Below are 22689 nucleotides of genomic sequence, written 5' to 3'. Positions count from 1 at the left end.
CAAAAGATATACAACTGCCGTAAACGTGCATTACAACACTTTTTATCAGAATATTTATTTCAATGAACTCAAATTATGCTGTTTAAACTACATGCACGAAGAGTTAAACCTCAATAAATTAAAAGGATCTTCAAGGTTGGAAAACGCGCGCTATTTAGCGAGACCAGTGGTATTGTTTCACATTAAATTCGCTGTTTTGATCGTAAATTATGCATCAAAACAACTGTTTGCACTTTACTTGAATTTATTTCAACTAAAGTGATATTGTACTCGTATGTTTCGTCCTTGCTTTTGTGTATTTATTGCATCAAAGCATTCTTGATCGACTTTGACTTGATTTATTTGATCAGGGTTTGAGATTTTTCTAACACATCCACTTTGTCTATCACTTTAGTTAATTTTTAGGATGGTTGGCTCTGCTTGCAAGTGTGAACAAACATACTGCTTATTCCCTGTAGAAGGAATGCAATGTGATGAGTGTAAGAAGTGCTTCCATAAGTTATGCGTCCGCTTTGGTCCCGCTGCCTATAAAAGGTGTTCAACTTCTAACTCTCATTGGCTCTGTATGTTTTGTTGTTTGAGCAAAACATTACTCATCCAGGAAGCTATTAACCTGCTGGCGTTAGCTAACAAAAAAGTAGATGAGAGCTGTAACGGTTACATAGGTACTGATAACGAAGAATGTGTCAGTTTCGTAAGTGCTGTCATGGCACGTGCCAGACACCCAACTGTGCAACACAAAATAGAGCTTTCTATCCCAGAACAATTATTGAGCGACACACCATCGGATATTAGTGGTCAAGTCGCTACAGCAGTGACTGATGATTCAGACAAAATCATTAACGTCCCAAGCAGTTCTAATGTGGATGCTGTAGCTGATGGGAAATGGATGACGCAGAAACGTAGAAGAGAAGAAAAGATAGCTAAAGAAAACGCCCGTTTAGTTGGAAAGTCCTTGTTGGACTCACATTTTCCTTGTCAGAATACTCCGCCAAAGTCCGAAAGTCAGACAGTACTTAACCCTACCGTAGATGGGAAATGTTTGGCCTCATCAAACATTGTCGTGAGTCATTCGCTAGACTTCCACGGCACTGTTACGAGGAAAGCTAACGGTAAGATGCCAGCAGTTAACAAGCAGGATCTGACATCACGGTCGAAAGCCATGAACACGACTTTTAAAGAAGTTAAACATGTTCCTAGTTTATTCATTTAGGATCTAGAAGAGTCGAAAGACAATTACCCTGCTAAAAAACACGCATAAGATCTGCAGTTACTGGAATCTGTCATCAGAAAATAAGTCATGACTTGAAAAAGACTACGCACCGCATCACAGCTTCTCCCAAAGGTTATCGTGCATTATGGTCACTTCGCTGAGCATTCAAATGCTTTGACGAGATGTTTCGAATTTTATATCCCATCTACGTTAGACCACACTTAGAGTACTGTATTCAAACAGCTAGACCATGTCTGATAAAGGATACTTACTCACTTGAGCGTGTACAGCGTGTGGGAACAAAATTAGTGAAGGATCTTTCTAAACTCCCTTACGACGAGCGTTTAAAATGCCTAAACTTTTCCCATTGTCGTATCGTGGGATGCGAGGTGACCTTATACTGTCATTTCTTATCTTTAATTATGATTTGGTTGGTAATATGTGTTATCTTTTTGCTCCCCCCAGCACTGATAATCCCCGAGGTCATATTAAGAAGATTCACAAACCGAGATATAATAAACTTAAAGTGGGGTCCCGTTTTTTCTTATTGAGTGGTCGATGACTTGGATGCCTTATCAGAACAAGTGTCAGCCGCACCAGTGAACATTTCGGAGGAGAAGCTGGACTTTCACTGGAAGACAATCCGTCAGGAATAACACAGGTTCACTAATCTACTATCCTTATTACTGAAGACTGAAGGTTCAACACAAATTTTGTCCCGAAAGCAAGAACTTACTGTAAATACGTTAGATTAGTGAAAATAAATATTTTCCACCTTTTAAAATAAAAAGAGTAGCAATTAAGACGTCTAATTACATGTAATGTAGAAAGCTTAAGACGGTAAGTTGTAAATGAAATTCCTACAGAGATATTAGTGAAGGAAAAACTACATTAAAAGACCATAGCTAGATACACGTAACGTATGTCTCAAAAAACTCACTGACGCTTAATGTCGTAAGCATAGCTTTGAATTAGTGGCCAGTCTTCGATCATCAGCTTGTTGAACATTTTATCTCTGTTACCTAGATATATCCTGCAATATATAAAGTTAAAACTATCTACTTTGAGAATCTGTATAAGGTATAACAATCCTTTTAAAATTAGACAAGGTGCTTTCGAACACACTGACCTTCATATCTTCTTGTTTCTCAGAGTCACTCATCTAAAATGTCACGTAATTTCGCAAATTGACTAACAATTTCATCTTACGTAATTTTCATTTACGTAATGTATGCGTAGGTTAGGCCAGTGACAAACATAAGGTGAAATCAAGGCAAAGCTTGCGTAATTGCAGTAAAGTATAACTTCATTCAAACGGATACAAAGAAAAATATCTATAAGAAGATTTTAACATTATTACCAACGTACCTTCTAAAATGTCCAGCTCTTCTTTGCATTCGGCAACGTCACCACAATTCATTTTGTATGCATCAAACAACAAATACGATGCAGCCTTCATGGAACCTCTATTAAACATCGAATCAACCCCTTGACGTAAAATCAAGAGTACTGGAATAGACAAACCAAGAATAATGACAAAAATGTCACCATTATAATCCTTCATTATCCTCCTTACCCCCTCCAGCCTTGATAAACTGAATTATTGTATCAGTCACCACTTTTAAAATTCATACCTAGCCTGTGTTGAAAACAGGGAGTGTCTAGAAGAACTTTTTAAAAGTTTGACATTTTTGTGTGACAGCTTCATATTTGAAAATGTGCAGTTACGATATAGCAATGACAAATCCAATCTATCAGTTATAACAAATCGGATCAGTCTACTCTAAAATTCAGATTTAGAGCTTCAGTCTCGACAGAAAGATGACCAAAAGCTAAAAGCGTATTCAGAGAGTGCTATTATCATCAAATATACATTCAGGAAGACTTGCATTTCAGTGCTTAATACATCCACTCATCATTAGTCATCGAGTTAAAGGTAATGAACATAACAGTGCCATTATTAGGTTATGTGAAAAATGTATTCGATTCAGGTGCAATCATCGTTGTATGAAATAAGGAACGATGATCGTGATTCGGAGTATGCTTTTGGGTTTGGTTGAGAAATAACATTTAAATTTAATTAACACTATAGACTGTTGCTGATGGTTCTGACATCGCTGGTTTTAACGGGCATCGATAAATGGAAATATTTGGTCAAAAAAGTTTCATAAAGACGCTATAGACGTTTAGGGTTTCACAACACTTCGGTCTGTGACACCTATATAATCAAAGGATATGAACGCAGTCAAAACAGAAGTCAGAAATTAATGAGTTCAAAGATATATTTGGAAGATTGTCGATGTGTTGAGAAACGTTTGATCTGAGCTGGCCAGTAGTTGCAATAGAAGCGTAGAATGACATGCTCACTCGTGATCTGATGCGGATGTCATAGAATTTGTTATATTATGATGTATTTTTTTAAAGAACTAGATTATGCTGTGAATTTCGCTCTAGTATTAATTTTTGATTTGCCACGCCCGACTGCTTTACGCCGGACGTGCATTGAATGCGGAAATGATATGCCAAGTAAGTAGAGATGCCTGCTTTAAATGAGCACGCTTATTCAGATCAGTATGTTTGCAACCAGGAAAGAAAGTGCCTTATACAAAATAGTATACATTTAGAAAAAAAGTGATAGGTATGTTCGGTGTCTATTTGTAGACTGTATGTCTAGCTCTGACCATATTTCAAGATCACTGCCATTAAACAATTTCCCCAGCGTTAACATCGACAGCTGGATAGCTAAGTGTCGGTGTTTTTAATTTCGTGCAAAACAGCAGTATAACGTCCTGAATGAGGAGTGTTCTGCGTCTTAATTAAATGCAGCTGGCTGTGGAAAAACATTAAAAATCTTTTTGACAACTGGGAGTTTCAATACACAATACTAGCTCTACTTGTATATCTTCTTGTACCAAGCACATACTATGCTTTGCACAAGTTGTAGTGGCTGACCTTATCTTAAACTAATATTCATGAACTCAGGGTAAATTACAGTCGTTTAAATTCTTTGCTTAAAACCATGTAATTTGTTCATTTACTTATCCCATATTTTTGAATAAAAACACTACTTTTTTTCATTTAGAATGTAACAGGAGTGCGCCAACACAGATCTTACGAACTGTTTCGTCTTTAAAACTATGGCCCTATGAAACTGTTTACGGAAGACTCAACTAACAGGAGCTTCTCCAAAACTTATTAGAAGCATGCTGGATGTCCATTTTAACCTCACAATTACTTCCAGTATTTATGAGTTACTTCATTTACTCTTTAGTTTAAAAAAATAACAAGGGCTACAGCTTAACATTACCAATGCTAGTTTTAAATGGAAACATGGTGTAAATGTGTGTTTGATATTCCATTGGTAATGAAATTTCTTTAATGAATTTGCACGTCTGATGCTATTCTATTTTACCAAGTTAACCGTCGTAAGAAATTTGTGAAAAACAAGCACCTCATCATCTACTTTATATGTAATAAATTTAAGTGATGTGATACACATCTTCGTAATTTTCTTGGAAAACCTAAAGACTAGGGCCTTCTTACTACCTATCTCAGTCACCAGGACGTGCCACGGCAGTTGGTGGATGGACAAGCGTTACGTATATCCTAAGCGTTGCTGCTTCTAGTCTCATATTTGCTTGCTCGAATGGCCTGGGATATGCAAGCAATGCCTTTACCTACACTAATGGAACACTAGTAAAATAAGGGTACCCTGTATGGTACCGTACATCAATCTACGCGCTCATTTAGCTTTTTCTTGAAAATACTACAACCCTGTTAAACATGTCATGATCCCCCTTATCGCCATCAGAGCAAATAAGTTTGTATTTGCTGAATACAGCACTTTTGTTTTTCAAAAGTAGGACATGACAAAAACTGGAATAAAATGGCAATATACAGCAGATGTACATAGCGCGACTTGACTTCGTCGATTACCTGAAATATAGAATACGGACATTAGCTTAACAGGTGTACTTAGAAAGACTTTACCGTTTATTTTGAAAGAACAAGCGGACTTACTATGTGAGAAAACTATACTGGTGCTGTGAATATTATCGAAATCGAGTTTCCCGGGGCGTGCGAAGCACCCAAACCGGAAGACATGTGTCCAGAAATAAATCGAATGGGAAATCGAAAATGTGCAGGTACTTTTTATCTCAAGGATGGTTGTGAGACATCATAGATGAAGATATTGCGCACCGATGACATCATATCCCAAAATTAATATGACGTTGCAACTGGTAAGCTTTGATGTATAAGAAAATGAGCATAATAACTGATACTTACCCTTTACTCCCTGAACATGGCCCTCCGGCTTCCTTTTATGACCAAAACAGAAAGCATTCACTACACACTGGTCCTCTGAGATGTCCAGATCTAGTGGGAAGAAAAAGAGAGATTAAGTTAGGTGCAAAATCATTTCTCAATATTTTGTACATCAAAATTAGGTCTCCCCTTAGTCTGCAATAGGATAGAGTAAAGAGGTCTAGCTTTTCAAACCGCTCTTTGTATGATAAATCATGGAGTTATAGAATTGAACGGCTAGCTGGCCCCTTTACTTTTTCTAGTATATCCGAGTCATATTTTAAAAAAGGGGCTGACAGCTTAGACTCACTATTCAAGCTGAGTTCTCACTTAGGTTTTGTATATTGTAGTGAACATGGAGGTGTCTAACTTGGTGAATGTCCGTTTTAAAACCCGGAGAGATCTGAACTCCTTAGCTGCGACCTCCCGGCAATGAGCCATCGTCTTAAGATCATGCCTTCTTGTCACCCCTGGATCCTTTTTAGACCGGACCACAAGTACAGACACTTCCCCTACGCTATACCTATTTACATTTGCATCCCCAATGTGACGTAGACATACTTTAATGCGTTTATAGGTATCAGCCACGATTAAAACCAGCTAATCACAATATTTAAGTCTGTCTGAAGTGCGCATATACACACATGCACCTGCATCTGATATTTGTTGCTAGATTTTTACATCATCAGCGTATAAAAACATTAGGGACTCAATTATACTTAGGAGTTCATTCACATACAGTATAAAAGGTAGAAGACCTATGACAGAACCAGTACTCTACAAAGTACTGTTCTCCATGTAGAGCACATGGAATTCATCCTTAATTTCTGTCTACAACCTACTAAGAGATCCTTGAACCATTTTAGGTGGCCTCTGGCAATACCATGACTTTCTAGCTTCAAGAGTAATCCATTTGTCGGCACCTTATCAAATGCTTTACTGAAGTCTATGTAGAAAACGTCCACTGATGTCCCGTTGTCTAGAGATTTTATCCATTGCACCCTTGCTATAAGGAGGTGTTTTGTGCAGGATTAACCTTTTGTGGAAACATGCTGTTCGTTGTTTAACAAGTTGTTAGATTCCGCGAATGTAATTATGGTCTATTTGACTATTCTTTCCAATATTTCGACTACAAGACTGGTGAGGCTTACAGATCCGTAGTTCACTGTAAGGTGTGATTGTCCCTTTTTATGTATAGAAGTGATTGCGTCCTCCAAGTCCATAGGAAACACACCTTATTCCAGTGAAACATTGATTACCACAGTCAATGTGGACACGATATAATGTGCAATTTGTCTCGGGCTTTAGGGGTGTAGTTCATCAGCTCCTGTTGACTTATTCATGTCTAAGGTGCTAAGAACCTTAAGTACATCATCTCAATCGAAGTCCACAATGAGCAGACGGCTTGTTGACTATGAATTTGAGTCTAGTTCTTTGTCTAGGAGAGGTTACTGAGTAAAAAGTACCCCGAAATAGTTTGTCCTAATCTCTTAGTCTTCTTGATCATTCTTTGTCCTCTCAGATCCGTTCCCTTCCGTAATTAGGTTGTAAATGCAATTCTGTGTCATTGTTCTGTAGTTTACGTACGAGAATATTCTCTTGGTCTGTTTGAGTGCAGATTGTGCCTACTTCATTCCATATTTTCTCTGAGCTCTTTGGATTATAATTATGCACATATTTCTTACCATCTTGTAACGTTCCATCATACTTGCTGTGCCAAGGCTGATGGCATCGTTCCAACATTTCTGCTTTTGTCTTAGTAATCATCGAGTGTGCCGGACTGTCCAAGGATGAACGTACTTCTTCTTCTTTGGGATTTTCTAGAATGTGTATGGTGAGTTTATTCGATTGTATAACTACCAGAATTTAGTTCATGCCTATTGTACTGATTCCCCTGTGTCAATCATCCAATTTTCAGCCGATGGTGCTGAGTTGATGCCCTCCATATCTACCTTTCATGTATTAGGACTGGCCGTCACAACTGTTTGGGAGACCATCTCAGCCGTGAATTTGAATAAGATGACTGCGAGCACACTTTTAATTCTGTGCAGAACTTTCCCTTACGACCCGGAGTGTTTTGCAGATCGTTTTGCTGCTATATTTCGCAATTTGAAAACCCTTAAGATCGAGATTTTTCACCGATTCGGCGGTACTCATTTATTTCCAGTTCTGCCGATCGCCTCTTAATACGATCATCTAGGCTGAGATCCTCACGGATGCATATTCCGGAGCCAATCAGTTTACGTGAGTTACCTAGAATCAATTTCCTTTCTTCAACCTTGGCAAAGATAACCTTCAAGAGGCAGCATTTTTGAGTACATTCAGAATCCACCTAATCTTTGAGGCTTGCAGATGCTAACTCCTGGAACTGTTTCTGGGAGTAGCTTGCTTGTTAAGGACTTCATGTTGCTGAGTTCGTGCTCAAGTCCAGCCATTGGTTCCTTTTCGCAAGATTCTCTGTATTTATAAGAGATGACTGATCTATCGGCGAGGTCCGTCTTAACATGTTATGGGATTTCCGTCCCTGAAACCGTCTCTGGTTTTTATTTTTATTTTTCTTTTTGTGACTGTGAGCCACTCAATTACCTTTTTTTGGTTCTTGATCGCCTACTCTATACTGCTCAGACTGGGCTCCCCTATAGTTTGTGTTACATTCAGTTACATCCGTAACCGAACACCTCGATTCATATACCTCAGTACTGTCTATACTTTGTTCCATCTCCGCGCAACCTTTCTTTTTCCGTTTGACCATGCCCACATTCGTATGCTTGTTATCTGCATCCCTGATGGGGTCCACCTTTTATGGTTGACACATAAATAAAAACAGAGGTTTGTATATAAAAGTGTACCAAATAACAATAAAAATACAAAAAATCTGACTTCCGTAGGTTAAAGAAAATTCTAACATCTATGATAGAAAAATATTCAGAGATATAGTCAACAAGGAAAAATAAATACCAGTGCCCTCAGTATTTTTGAATCTGTTCTCGAAAAGTACAAATGATAAACCTCTCTAGATAAGTGCGGTGTTCCCGGGGATTACTTTAAGTAAAATCAATTCAATGAAAGCAATAACAGTAGTACTGATGGACAATTAAACGATCAATACCGAAAATTTACCAAAAATAAAATTACTACTGTCATTTTTAAATAGCGCGCCCTATTTGAAAAAAATTGCAGAATTTTACCACACTGAAACATCAAATTATGCAACTATGAAAAGGAACAGCGGAAAAAACATAGAACGAATAAAGCTGACCCTCATCGCTTACAAAGATGGCGGATATGTTAATTCTGCCTTCATTCTGATTGGTCGCTAGGTAACTGCCGCGACTACGAAATCGAGTTGAGTTTAACTGTAGGCGAGACCTGTTAGTTGTTGGGTTTTTTGTTTGTTTTGTATTGGCATGTATGTCAAAACCTCAAATTATAAAAAAAGATAAATGCGGTTGCTTGCGGCGATCTGCTTTGTGTTTTAACATGAGGATTAATTTATTTTGTCCATTGCTTGGTATACTTTGCCAAAATATTGATTTAATCTTTCCATTTTAACACAGAAAATGACTTTCACATATTTTATGCTGACAGTTTAAATTTTCACAGTAGTAATGTTCGAACGAGTTCGTGTCCGGCCTCGGGTTAATTTTAGGGAAAGCGCTATAGAGAACTAAAACCCCAAAATTTCCTCAGCTCTGGGAAAACTCACACAATTTTGGATTTGTCTCAACATTTCCATAGAGTCTCATAACACTTTGGAGATTTTCCTCAAAGATTTTGGAAAACTGTCATATTTCTCACGACTTTGGCGAAAATCTCAAATTGTACACAAATTACCTTGTAATTCCCACAAGATAGTGATATTCGTTAATTTCTTGGTTTCTTTTAGAACTCACTGAAGCTTCTCTTGACCCATGAAACATTGTTTTTAAAGTATGTCTAGACTAAATATGGCAATCACCAGTCTTCGATACTAGTTAAGTTATATAAGTAGAAACTGTCTGTTCTTAATTAGTTATCAAACGTGTAATATGAGTGTAGATTGCAAATCTGTAACTCTTAGATTTACTAATTCCGCATGAAATACTGCAAGAAATGGGCGATCAGTCAATCAGTTAGTTTCAAGTCGATTTGTATAAAAATAGGGTTACGAGTTATATCTTGGATATACCAGGGACATAAATGCCAGCGTTGAACTAAAATGATAGTGACGATTTCTTGATGTCAAATTAATAATCCTTTGTACTTTTCCATTCATCATGCTATTTATCTTTGTTCCTACATGTGATACTAATTTGTCTTAACCCCCTTTTAATTTTATCTGCTGTTCAAAGGGTTCTGGACGGGATAGAAACTTTCGTTTAACGGGCTTCTGTATCTGGTGGCATTTGCAAATGTTTTAATAAAATCATTTACTTTTGGGTGGTTAGGAAGAATGATTCATAAAAACCAATCTCTCGGCGTATATTTGAGCAATTAATTAGTACTAGAGTGTTCTTCATAATTACAACTTAAGTTCTCTTGTTAGACTACTGTAGATTTTGGACCACTTGAAACCTACTTATTATATATACGTCTGTATGTATACGTTAATGTAACATTTTCGATCTTCTAGAATTAAAACGACGCTCACTTTCATACCTATCCCAAAACAACTGATCAATTTTAATTCATTATGATCTGGATCCGTGTTCTTTTATCACTTCTTAGGAGAAATGATAAATTATTTACTAATACTTCAATGCCTTTCATCACAGAAAAGATAACACAGACACTTGAACAAATCGTGAGATATAAAATAACGTTAAGATATGTAACAATATAATGTCCACAAAAGCCCATATTTAACTCCGCCTGTAGCTCCTCTGGGGGTTGCTGCCGGTCCCAAGCCCGGGTAAAGGAGGAGGGTTGGGCATGGGGTTAGCGACCCCATCCCGTAGAAAATCAACTCGCTAAAAAAACGCTAACCAGAAAAAATCATTCAAACCATTTAAACTCTGCCCTGGGAGTAGAAGGAATAATTATGACGTCTCATGATGAAAGCCGAGTTCATTCGGAAGTCATGAGGCCGATGCACCTTCTTACAACCAGAGCAACAATTCTTATAGGTACATGGAATGTCCGGACAATGTGGGAGACCGGAAGAGTCTTCCAAATTGCTGCAGAAATGAGAAAATACAACCTGGAGGTGCTTGGAATCAGTGAAACGCATTGGACGCAGGTTGGACAACAACGACTGTCTTCAGGAGAACTTCTGTTATACTCCGGTCATGAAGAAGAAAATGCCCCACATACACAAGGAGTTGCATTGATGCTGTCCAGAAAAGCATAAAATGCACTTATAGGATGGGAATCTCATGGACCGAGGATCATCAAAGCCTCCTTCAAAACAAAGAGAGAGGGCATTACAATGAACGTCATCCAATGCTATGCGCCGACCAACGACTACGATGAAGACGCTAAAGACCAATTCTACGATAGGCTGCAGTCGATCTTCGAGAAGTGCCCAACCAAAGACCTGACAATTCTGATGGGAGATCTCAATGCCAAGGTTGGAAAGGACAACACTGGATATGAAGACGTCATGGGACAACATGGACTGGGAGAAAGGAACGAAAATGGTGAGAGATTTGCAAACCTATGTGCCTTCAATAAACTGGTCATAGGTGGCACCACATTTCCACACAAAAACATACACAAAGCCACTTGGATTTCACCGGATCACACTACACAGAATCAAATCGACCATATCTGCATCAACAAAAAGTTCAGGAGGACGATGGAGGATGTGAGAACCAGAAGAGGAGCTGATATAGCATCCGATCATCATTTGCTGGTCGCCAAGATGAAACTAAAACTCAAGAAGCACTGGACAACGGTGCGGACAACATCACAAAAGTTTAATACGGCCTATCTTCGAGATGCTGACAAACTCAACAAATTCAACATAGCCCTCAGCAACAGGTTCCAGGCCTTTCATGATCTACTCAATGGAGAGGGAACTACCATGGAGAGCAACTGGAAAGGTATCAAAGAGGCAATCATTTCAACATGTCAGGAGGTTCTGGGCCAAAAGAAGCACCATCACAGGGAATGGATCACTGTTGGTACACTGGATAAAATTGAAGAAAGAAGGAACAAGAAGGCAGCAATCAATATCAGCCGAACAAGAGCGGAAAAAGCCAAGGCACAAGCCGAATACACAGAGGCAAACAAGAAAGTGAAGAGGAGCATCAGAACCGACAAACGTAAATATGTGGAAGATTTAGCAATGACAGCGGAAAAGGCTGCAAGAGAGGGAAACATGAGACAACTGTATGATACAACCAAGAAACTTGCTGGAGATTACCGTAAACCAGAAAGACCAGTGAAAAGCAAGGAAGGCAAAGTAATCACCAACATTGAAGAACAACGAAACAGGTGGGTAGAACACTTCAAAGAACTCTTAAATCGACCAGCTCCACTGAACCCACCCAACATCGAAGCAGCACCCACAGACCTCCCAATCGATGTTGGCCCACCAACAATTGAAGAGATCAGCATGGCCATTAGACAAATCAAGATCGGCAAAGCAGCGGGACCAGACAACATCCCGGCAGAGGCACTGAAAGCAAATGTAGCAGCAACTGCCAAGATACTACACATCCTCTTCAGTAAGATTTGCGATGAAGAACAAGTACCAACAGACTGGAAAAAAGGACTTCTGATCAAAGTACCAAAGAAAGGTGATCTTAGCAAGTGCGACAACTACAGGGGCATCACTCTCCTCTCAATACCAGGGAAAGTCTTCAACAGAGTATTGTTAAACAGGATGAAGGATTCCGTAGACGCCCAACTTCGAGATCAACAAGCTGGATTTCGTAAGGATAGATCGTGCACAGATCAAATCGCAACTCTACGTATCATTGTGGAACAATCAATCGAATGGAATTCATCACTCTACATCAACTTCATCGACTACGAGAAGGCATTTGATAGCGTGGACAGGACAACACTATGGAGGCTTCTTCGACACTACGGCGTGCCTGAGAAAATAGTCAATATCATACGGAACTCCTATGATGGACTAAACTGCCAAATCGTCCACGGAGGACAACTCACCGACTCGTTTGAAGTAAAGACTGGTGTAAGGCAAGGTTGCCTACTCTCACCGTTTCTCTTTCTCCTGGTAATAGACTGGATCATGAAGACGTCAACGACTGGAGGAAAGCACGGGATACAGTGGACAGGCAGGATGCAACTTGACGATCTAGACTTCGCGGATGATCTGGCTCTTCTATCACAAACGCAACAACAAATGCAGGAGAAAACGACCAGTGTAGCAGCAGCCTCAGCAGCAGTAGGTCTCAATATAAACAAAGGGAAAAGCAAGACTCTCCGATGCAACACAATATGCACCAATCAAATTACACTTGACGGAGAAGCTTTGGAAGATGTGGAAACCTTTACATATCTGGGCAGCATCATTGATGAACACGGTGGATCAGATGCAGATGTGAGGGCGCGGATCGGCAAAGCAAGAGCAGCATACTTACAACTGAAAAACATCTGGAGCTCAAAACAATTGTCAACCAACACCAAGGTTAGAATTTTCAATACAAATGTCAAGACAGTTCTATTGTATGGGGCGGAGACGTGGAGAACTACGAAAGCCATTATCCAGAAGATACAAGTGTTTATTAACAGTTGTCTACGCAAGATACTTCGGATCCGATGGCCAGACACTATCAGCAACAAGTTACTGTGGGAGACAACAAACCAGATTCCAGCGGAGGAAGAAATCAGGAGGAGGCGCTGGAAGTGGATAGGGCACACTTTGAGGAAATCACCCGATTGCGTCACAAGACAAGCCCTCACATGGAATCCTGAAGGTCAAAGGAGGAGAGGAAGACCAAAGAACACATTACGCCGAGAAATAGAGACAGACATGAGAAGAATGAACAAGAACTGGATACAACTAGAAAAGAAGGCCCAGGACAGAGTGGGTTGGAGAATGCTGGTCGGCGGCCTATGCTCCATTGGGAGTAACAGGCGAAAGTAAGTAAGTAAGTAAAAGCCCATATTTGGAAATGTAGCTTGCTGTTGTTTACCTAGTGTCTTCATTATGACAAATATTCCGAGGTTTCTTCAAAATCTTTCTTACATTTGAGATGCAGAGACCGAATGGCTCGCAGGCTTCGCTGAACTATATACTGGCATGTTCGGGAGATTAAGTCTTATGAACATTCGAGTCATATGGAGCAGTACAGTATTCTTGGTCGTATTGGTGAAGGTGCTCATGGAGTTGTTTTAAAGGCTAAGCATATTGAGGTGATTTCATTTTGCATCTGACAGTTTTATCTAGAGTGGAGAACTTGTTGCCCTGAAAAAGGTTCCTTTGAGAAAACTTGCTGATGGAATTCCTAACACAGCACTTCGGTAATTCAATTAAAGTATATTTATTACTATAGAGAAATAAAGGCTCTACAGTTTATTGAGTCCAGCCCGTACGTTGTCCATCTACGAGAAGTTTTCCCTCATGGTACTGGTTTTGTTCTTGTCTTTGAGTACATGGTTACGGATCTTAGTGAGGTTATTCGGAATTCGGAACCTCCTCTTACTGAAGAACAGTCTAAATGTTATATGTTAATGATACTAAGAGGAGTTGAAGTCATGCATGCTAATGGGATTATGCACAGGGTGTGTGTTTGTTTTTATGAAATTTCCTAATCACTTCTTTATTTAGGACCTCAAGCCTGCCAATCTGTTGATTAGTGCGGAGGGGGTCCTGAAAATAGCTGACTTTGGTCTTGCAAGAGTTTTCGAGAATAATAATGAGCGACTATACAGTCATCAAGTGGCTACAAGGTAATTTTGGTTGATGAAAGTTATCTATTAATTCAGGTGGTATCGAGCACCTGAATTACTATACGGAGCTAAAAAATACACAAATAGTGTTGATTTATGGTATATCAATTATAATTTATTCGGTTTTAGGGCTATCGGTTGTATATTTGGCGAATTACTTAACAGTTCTCCATTGTTCCCGGTATTTAATAATTTACTAGTACTAAAACTTGTTTAGGGAGAAAATGATATTGAACAACTTTGGTTTGTTGTACGTGTTCTTGGGACTCCGAACGAAGACATATGGCCTGTAAGTTCTGTGAAACCATTATGTCAAAATCTTTGAACTGTTATTTATTCAGTACTGATTGTTGATTCTATCATGAAATATGATTATCACTAAATTGACTCATTTTACCTTTCTTAAAAAGTCACTCTTATGATTTTAAACAGATTAAATTCAAAGAAATTTTATTTAAGTTGATAAAATGACTGTGTAATATAAAGATGGAGCTTTCATTGAAGCTCTGAGGGTATAAATTCTCTCTTAGAATCGGTAAGAAGTTTAAGTTCCTGTGACTGTTTAAACTGTAGTGAAGCATTAGGCTAGTGCACTGTAACTTTCATGGTCTCAATTTCTTGTGAAAGTCGTCTTAAAACATACTTAATTGTATTTATAGGATGGCCACATTTCGATGCTCACACGAATTGACTTAGCTCCTTCCAAGGTTGTGTTTCTAAAATGGGAGTTGGATCTATCTGGAATTCAAGAAGAAGATACCAGTAGAAACTTTGACGAAAAGGATACACATATCAACAGGAAAGCATGTGCTGTGTAGAAAATGTTAACCTTTGTTACTTATCACTTTGATAACAAACACTAATACTTGATCACTTGCGGCATAACTGAGATCCTGTAGGACTAAACTGTCAACACTTATTGACCACTGGCTGTAGCGCTTCTAGTTAAATAACCAGGAATAAAACTAGATTATACTACATCAGTCCTATATTTTAGTTGGTATTTTATTATCTTGATATTATTCCAGCTATCTGTTACCAAAATATTAAGACGAATGTTGGTGAATACAAACTTGACTAGCGTAACCAGATGGATAAATGTCAAAAATCAAGATCATTAACCAGGTCGCTGAATTTTACGTCAACCTGATAATGTTATCAATTATGCAAGAAAGGTATATCGATTAACATGGAAGCCATTAAACAATAAACAAAACTGTCCTTTCAGTTGTTGTATCATACATTCTAATGTTATCAATGTTGGTCAGAAATTCATTTCAAATACTCTCTGCAGTCTACTATGACAATAAAAAATTCGATTACTGAATACTATATTCCAATGAGGGAGAAATACAGGTTGATAAGAAGAGTAATATCAAAAGCGTTTTTTGTCACTCAAGTCTATATTATTTATGTGAGTAGCAACTACCCATATGCGCTCCATTTAATAAACGATTACTTTTTATTTACTAAGTTTTTGTAGTAGACTTTCACTTAAATGTACGTGTTTTGGTTATTCAATAAAATTCATCTTTACGTGACAACAATGTTTAGTTAATTTACTGTTAGTTTTCCAATACATAAAGCTTTTTTCTTTTGTTTTGGTGGTGCTTTATGTCTTTTTTGTTTTTCTAGGAGGTTAAAGAACTACCTGATTATAACAAGATAAGTTTTAACCTGTGCGAAACCATCCCGTTTGAAGAAGTCCTTCCAGACGCATCAGTTGAAGCCGTTGCTCTTGTTAGTAAATTCTTGGTGTACCCACCCCATCAAAGAATTACGGTATCCGAAGTAAGTATTATTTCAGTTTTAGTTTACCCAATTTGATAAATCAGTAACTCTGGTTTAAACAAACTGTGGTGCTGTTTCTGAATAATTTGAGGATTTTACTTTGAACTATTGAGTTACATATTTGAAGGTGCTTCATAGACTGACATTAATATAATTAGGATATGTCCGTAGTCTTAAAGAATGAACTTAACTCACAGTTTAGTGCATCAAAACACCCATATTTTATGATATGCTGTTGTTTACTTCCCTTTCAATATGCCAGTTGATACCCAGGTATATCCATAATTTTACGTCTTATTCCTATGTAGTTTACCAAGTCAGTCATATTTCATACCATTAGGATCAAATACTTTTAAATCTCTCAAAACGTCAAGGGTGACAACTGCTTCTGCATAATGTGTATAATTATTTTTCGTGAACCAATATACATTACTTTCTTGGCATGTACCAAGGTAAATAACCGTACGAGTATCTTTAATTCACATATTTTGACTGCAGGTGTGGGACACAACTCAACTGTTTAAATCAATATATATGGGGGTGTATTAGAACCCACAACGTTCATTTAAAACTCGAATGGGTTAGAGTTAGTCATTCGCACTTTCAGATTTTAGCTCACTGGTCTAGAGGTTGAGCATTTGCTAATGAGACTGAATGTTCTGGGTTTTTTTTCCGGTTTCGGGGTTGGGGGTGAGTACTGCTGAGGAGTATCATACTAAGACGGACCAGCTACCTTGTGCTCCCAATTTTTCATCGGTAGTCTAACTAAGATCAGTTCGGGATATAAAATCTATGAGAATTCTAGAATCTTCGAAAAATCCTATACTGATAATAATCGGGCGCTCACTGTTTACTGGCTTCTAGACGCGATTCCTGGAGTTCTAATGAGAAGCTGTGACATGTGGAGTACAAAAATGACGGGTGTGAGGTGAATATTTACCTCACGCAATAGAAGATGGTCGCGTAATCTCACTAATGGATTGATGTTAGACTCATAATTACATTTGTTTGGGAGCTGGAGTGCGAATGTTAGAATCAGTGTAAATGTTGAATAAAGAAACAGTTGTCTGAGTCACTTTTTAGCGCTTAAAAAAATCATCCTCGTTGTAGTGATCTTGACAAAATATTAATTTACATGTTTTTTTGTTACTTATGTGTTTCATTCTGTTGTCTGCGTGGGACTCAGGAACCTAAGATGAAGTTGCAACTTGCTTTTTAAAGCGAATTCTAAAATAATAACTTTTTGTTTTGCATATTATTTTCAATGATATCAATGTTTTGTGGATTAGTCGATGAAATCTTCTTATAAGCTGAAAGTCCTGCTTGTTTGTTCGGAAGAATTTTATTCTTGCATATTTCAGGCATTGAAAGATCCATATTTCACTACGGATCCACTACCAGCTCAGCTTTCGGAACTCCCCGTGGTTACTCCGCATCGTAATACGCTGCCACATCCTCAAGAAACTTATGAAGTTTGTCTTACAACTCCTTTGGAGTCGATTCTTCGTAATCATGAATTACTGAAGGAAGGTGTGAAATTACTGGATGATGAATTAAGGAATTCTTTGGACGATTCAACAGGTGTTACTCTCATGTGATCAAATTAGATAGTCGTTGCTTTTTTGATTAATAATGATCAAGTGAACAATTGTGCCTCGTCTTTCTAGTATATGTGACTGCGTTATTGATAATGATTTTTCGTGCGAATAATCTAATAATTACCGATTATTTCCAAAATTTCTTCAGACTTTTTTTGTAAATATAAACTAGTATAGGTTTTTAGTATTGGAAAACCTTTTATATACCGGGTTCTTAGAATATGAAAGGTATAATGATGAAGAGTACATTTCACCTTGTGTACCTAGACATTATTTTACACTACAGATTGTTATAGCATTCATTAGTTATTTGTTGTCGGATAGTTGAGAGTAATCAGTAGAAATATTTGGACCTAGGTTTTGTATTGATCTATACTCAGGTGCAAGATATTTTTATAATCTTCAGGGAACGGTTTGTCTCTCAAGAACATGAAGCAGTGCCATCATATGCTGTAATGAGAGACTGTAAATGTCCTCGTAAGAGTACTTTATCGGTTACTTCAGACAGTTACTATTGTCATGTCACGATTGTTTATGAATGTAGAACCAATCATTAGCATTTGATCAATAATCAGGACTAGGTTACTTAAACTGTTCGTTATTGCTTTTTTATCATTAAAAAATGATGTGGAAAAAAGATTGAAATAATTTTTCCTTTGTTTTTTGATAAAAGGTAATGATAAGACACTATGATTGTTTTGGTTAAACTGCCTATGAATTAAATGCACTAGATTGGATCCGTGACATAAATACTCTTCGTAGATTAAATACATTTCTAATAGTTGTAACAATCATAAACATCTATTAGAAAAGCTTTAACTTTTTTAAATTGCGCTTCATAATAGGATTTTTTCTACTGTTTAACTATTAAGTCTTATTTTATTTGTTGCTAATGATTTAAAGGTGCCTATAAATGACTAAGAGCAGGTAATCTTACTGAGATTTACATAAATTCATTTGAGCAGTCTTAACGTGCTATTATATTCCTCATTAAATATAAATATGGCACCAAAACCTATATTGGGATATGCAGGTGAATATGAATAGCGTTTATTCCATATAAGCTTAGGCATAATATAGTAAGAGGTGTAGAATGATTTAGGGTGACTTATAAAATTCCATCTGTTATAGCAGAATAACAAAAATGCCAGTCAGGTTTCTAAGCATGGCCATATGATCCGCTAAAAGTTGATCCACGTTGCTTTCATGGAAAGATTTGTCTTCAAGTCTCTTATTTATACCGATTTCATCATAATTTGGCATTCGCAAGATACATACTGAAGTCATTAAGATAAGCATACTCTGAAATCTTATCGTAGAACGTTCTGTGTAGGCCATCTAAATGTTACAAGAAGTATGCCATCATAGGTATCTGTTATAATTGTGTTCTTTTTATATAAACGACCCAGCGATTCCTATTGCTTAGTATTCTTATGCGATGACACTCGACAAGACCCCAAAATCAGAACACGTTGAACAGGAATGAAATTGTATTCAAAATAATAATAATAAGTGAACAGCAATCAATAGTTTAAATATCGTTTATATATTTATAGTATATGCATAAGAAGCTTATAGATTTTTCTGCAATAATATGCCCGGGCTGATCGGTTTAAAATTAACCAATCAGCGCGCAGCAACACCATCATGCATAAAACATGCTTAATCCAATCTATATCCCACTAACAGTATCATTACCAAGTTTTGACTTGGTAATTTTGAATAAACTGAGCATTGGGTAGATTGTTACAAATAAATTAATATATTTGTAATATCACAAAAGACAGACCTGTTTTTTGATTGATCGCACCTAATATTCTTGGATCGTTCCGTTGTACTATTTAAACTTGGATTATTGTTAATTTGGTTATTTATTCTCTGAAGAAGTGGCTTACACTGAGTCACGAAACGTCAGAAAATCTTATTGCTTATGGTTAAGAGGTAGCCATGTTCCTAAATGATCAAACCACTGACCAATCACCATCGTACTGACTTCAACCATTTAGTTTATAGCTCAGATCAGAAGTTTGACTTCTTTGCCTAATACCACACATTGGTTTGGGGGACCCTCAACTATATTTTGAATTACTTGAAAATTCTTTACATTGCGAATATTTTCATGGACAAATTGTGCATTTTTTGCAATGCTTTTTCTTCTGTGGGTTCCCCATTTTTAATTGATTTTTAAAAGTAGTAGTACTCAAATAAATTTGTTATTATTCAGATTCGTTTAAGACAAAAAATAAGTTTAATTAATAGTTCTTTATAGAATATTAGTGTGAAAAGAGTTTTCTCGAACAAAACCAATCAAATGTAGAACAGTCAAAAATCAGATAACTTGGTTATTTCTTCATTTAAAGACCTGACATGAATCGTATTGAAGCTGCTAGTATTTTTCGAGTCCAATCATTTAATGCTATTTTCTGTCTAAGAAATATTCTTCAATTTGATGAAACGTTTTATAGGTTACTAATTTTGAAGGTCAGCTTATGACAGTTAATTAAACGTTTGCTTCATTCCTCAACTACTTCTTTATTTTATTCTGTTTTAAGAAACCCATTTTATTGGGAGAGTTTTTCAACATTTCAGAGTTACTTTAAAGAGAAAGGAATGAGAAAAAAACGCAAGAGAATTCAATTAATTTATCTTGTAGATGTAAGTATATATATGTATATTCAAGGTGAACATTGGGATTCCAAGAATGTAATTAAATTCCTACTTGGGATCAATTCAGCAAACTAATTAAATTTTCGTTACATTTTTCTCTTCACACAGAGACAAGCATTATCATTTATGTAGATGAACAGTTGATTGTAAGTATGCATCTGTATAGAATAGTTTTCCGTTTTTTTCTTTTATTCATTCTTCCCAGACTTACCTTTATTCAATCAAATAATCGAATTTTTGTTGAAAAAGTTCTCACATAAAGAGGGAGCTTTTCTTATATAAAAAACAAACAAACAAGAGACTAATCGAATATGAATTGACGAAAAAGTGAACTATGATAATGAGTTACTTTATTGGGTGAATTATTTTTAAGATAAATCCGTTTATTTTTCACCTTAGCATTATATAACATTAATACAGATAATAATGACAGTAAAAATAATAAGCAATCTAATCACGGTAGAATAATGAAGAGAGTGGGGTAATATTTTATGTATGTAATTGTATATGTGCATAGATGTTTATCCATTTTGTATATGCCAAACTCATATATATATATATATATATATCTGTATAGATAGGTAAGTATTTAATCTATACTCTTTTCTCTAGTTAGCAGTAGTTTTCCTCTAATTAAGTTTTGTTACATTCAATCAACGTACTTTGTATCAAATTATAGTTCTCGATTATCTCTTGGGTATAAATCATTCTTTATCAATGTATGTATATGTATCTATATACTCTTACTTATAAGGTTAATAAGAGAATCATTATAATGTAAGGATGTATGCATCACTTAATCTAAGTGTGTTATTATGAAAGTTAATCTATCATTGAAAATGGTGATGCTAAATTTTTTTCTTTTTCAATATTATTCTTGTTATTGTTGTTAAGATGTATGAAGTGTTTGAAGATTTAATAAATTTCTTCTAACCATTATTATTATTATTATTACTACTTATTTTTATGTAGAAAATCAAATAAACATTGCTGTTTCAAAAATAAACTTCATATTGATAAAGAAATAAATATTTGAAAATTCATTTATTAGTTGATAATATAATTTGATAGTTACGACTGCTGGGCAGCCGAGAAACGGAGATAGATATGAGAAGAATGAACAAAAGTTGGATAGAACTAGAAAGGAAGGCCCAGGATAGAGTGGGTTGGAGAATGCTGATCGACGTCCTATGCTCCATTGGGAGTAACAGGCATAAGTAAGTAAGTAACTGCAACAGAATAGAAAATAAATATGGATTTGATTGTGTACGAATATTCTTCAATATTTGAATGAATAGTTTGACAAATTAGGTACCCAGATATAGAGAAGACACTATCTTTGAACATTATATTTAATATGGTCTCAATGATTGATATTTAAGGAATTCCAATGTTTCATTCCAGTAAACTTGTTCAAACTTCTTTAGGGTAATAATCAAAGAATTCTGATAATTACTCTGAAGAAGTCCAAACAAGTTTGCTCGACTAAAAGTTGAAATTATTCAAAATTCAATCACTGAGATTATTTCAAATATAATTTTCACAAGTAATATAAATCTGATCGTTTATTAACAGTACATTCTGACCATTAATTACTCAAATGAACTAGATTTGTGAATGTATTGTAGTAATCAACATAAAGTATGATTGTTTGCTTTTTTTATCTTCTAACTTGCCCTATCTGTTTCGTACAGTATAAATTTCCATTCGAAAAGTTACTATCTTTGATTTATTATCAATAATTCACATAGAAAAAAAGTCAGTCAGTCAGCTACAACGTAGGACCAGGCGCACATATGTATCAGTCCAAGCTGTCATACCTCCTTAACACAACAAGATGAACACCGAATTCATAGTAGTTAATATAATGGTGGTAGTATATAAAACAAAGATTGTATGTAAGGATATAGTACAGGAAAGAAGAAAGATATGAAGCAATCATAGTCTTATAGTTTAAGGAGAAACAGAGACTATATACACCTACACCATTGTGATCGATCCCGAGCCATGTCACCTAGAGTCTCCAACCATTGGTTACGATAGTCACGCGGACCCCAACCAAGTAGTCTGCATCTACCAACATGACTAAGACTAGAAGTTAGTGACTTCAAGGACTGAGGCCACGGTTTGGTTCTGCCGCCCCTATCTTTCTTCCAACCATCCCCAATACTAGTCAGCATAGCGCGTCGTGGTAATCGGTGTTCAGGCATACGTAACACTTGGCCCAACCCTCTCAGTCGATAAAGATTCATGACCTCATCAACTGATTTA

At 36.6% G+C, this 22689-nt stretch overlaps 2 protein-coding genes across 2 annotated transcripts in view; one reads left to right on the top strand and one right to left on the bottom strand.

The window, feature by feature from the left end:
• The window catches only part of Smp_171830 (putative pseudouridylate synthase), a gene marked incomplete at its 5' end in the record, with an annotated part of 50542 nt that extends 47765 nt beyond the window's left edge, over positions 1-2777 (bottom strand). The window contains 2 exons of the mRNA XM_018794630.1: positions 2423-2547; positions 2582-2777. Of these exons, the coding sequence (XP_018649023.1) occupies positions 2423-2547; positions 2582-2777 (321 nt within the window). The remainder of the gene's footprint in view (positions 1-2422; positions 2548-2581) is intronic.
• A 10903-nt stretch (positions 2778-13680) lies between these two features.
• Smp_090980 (serine/threonine kinase) lies at positions 13681-17886 on the top strand. The gene is made up of 9 exons (XM_018794629.1): positions 13681-13825; positions 13860-13933; positions 13976-14194; positions 14241-14362; positions 14399-14461; positions 14492-14543; positions 14580-14651; positions 15998-16153; positions 17515-17886. The coding sequence occupies exons 3-9, from the start codon at positions 14066-14068 to the stop codon at positions 17749-17751; spliced, it is 831 nt and encodes a 276-aa protein (XP_018649022.1). The 5' UTR covers positions 13681-13825; positions 13860-13933; positions 13976-14065; the 3' UTR covers positions 17752-17886.
• The last annotated feature ends 4803 nt before the right edge of the window (positions 17887-22689 follow it).

The sequence above is a fragment of the Schistosoma mansoni genome, chromosome 1 (genome assembly GCF_000237925.1).
Source record: "Schistosoma mansoni strain Puerto Rico chromosome 1, complete genome".
NCBI lineage: Eukaryota > Metazoa > Platyhelminthes > Trematoda > Strigeidida > Schistosomatidae > Schistosoma > Schistosoma mansoni.
Note: the sequence above shows the minus strand (reverse complement) of the source record. Positions and strands in the feature narration are given on the sequence as shown.

Coding starts and splice junctions, on each gene's coding strand:
- Smp_090980 (XM_018794629.1), top strand. CDS start 14,066: ATGGTTACGGATCTTAGTGAGGTTATTCGGAATTCGGAACCTCCTCTT. Junction 14,363..14,398: donor AGTCATCAAGTGGCTACAAG/GTAATTTTGGTT, acceptor CTATTAATTCAG/GTGGTATCGAGCACCTGAAT. Junction 14,652..15,997: donor CGAACGAAGACATATGGCCT/GTAAGTTCTGTG, acceptor TTGTTTTTCTAG/GAGGTTAAAGAACTACCTGA.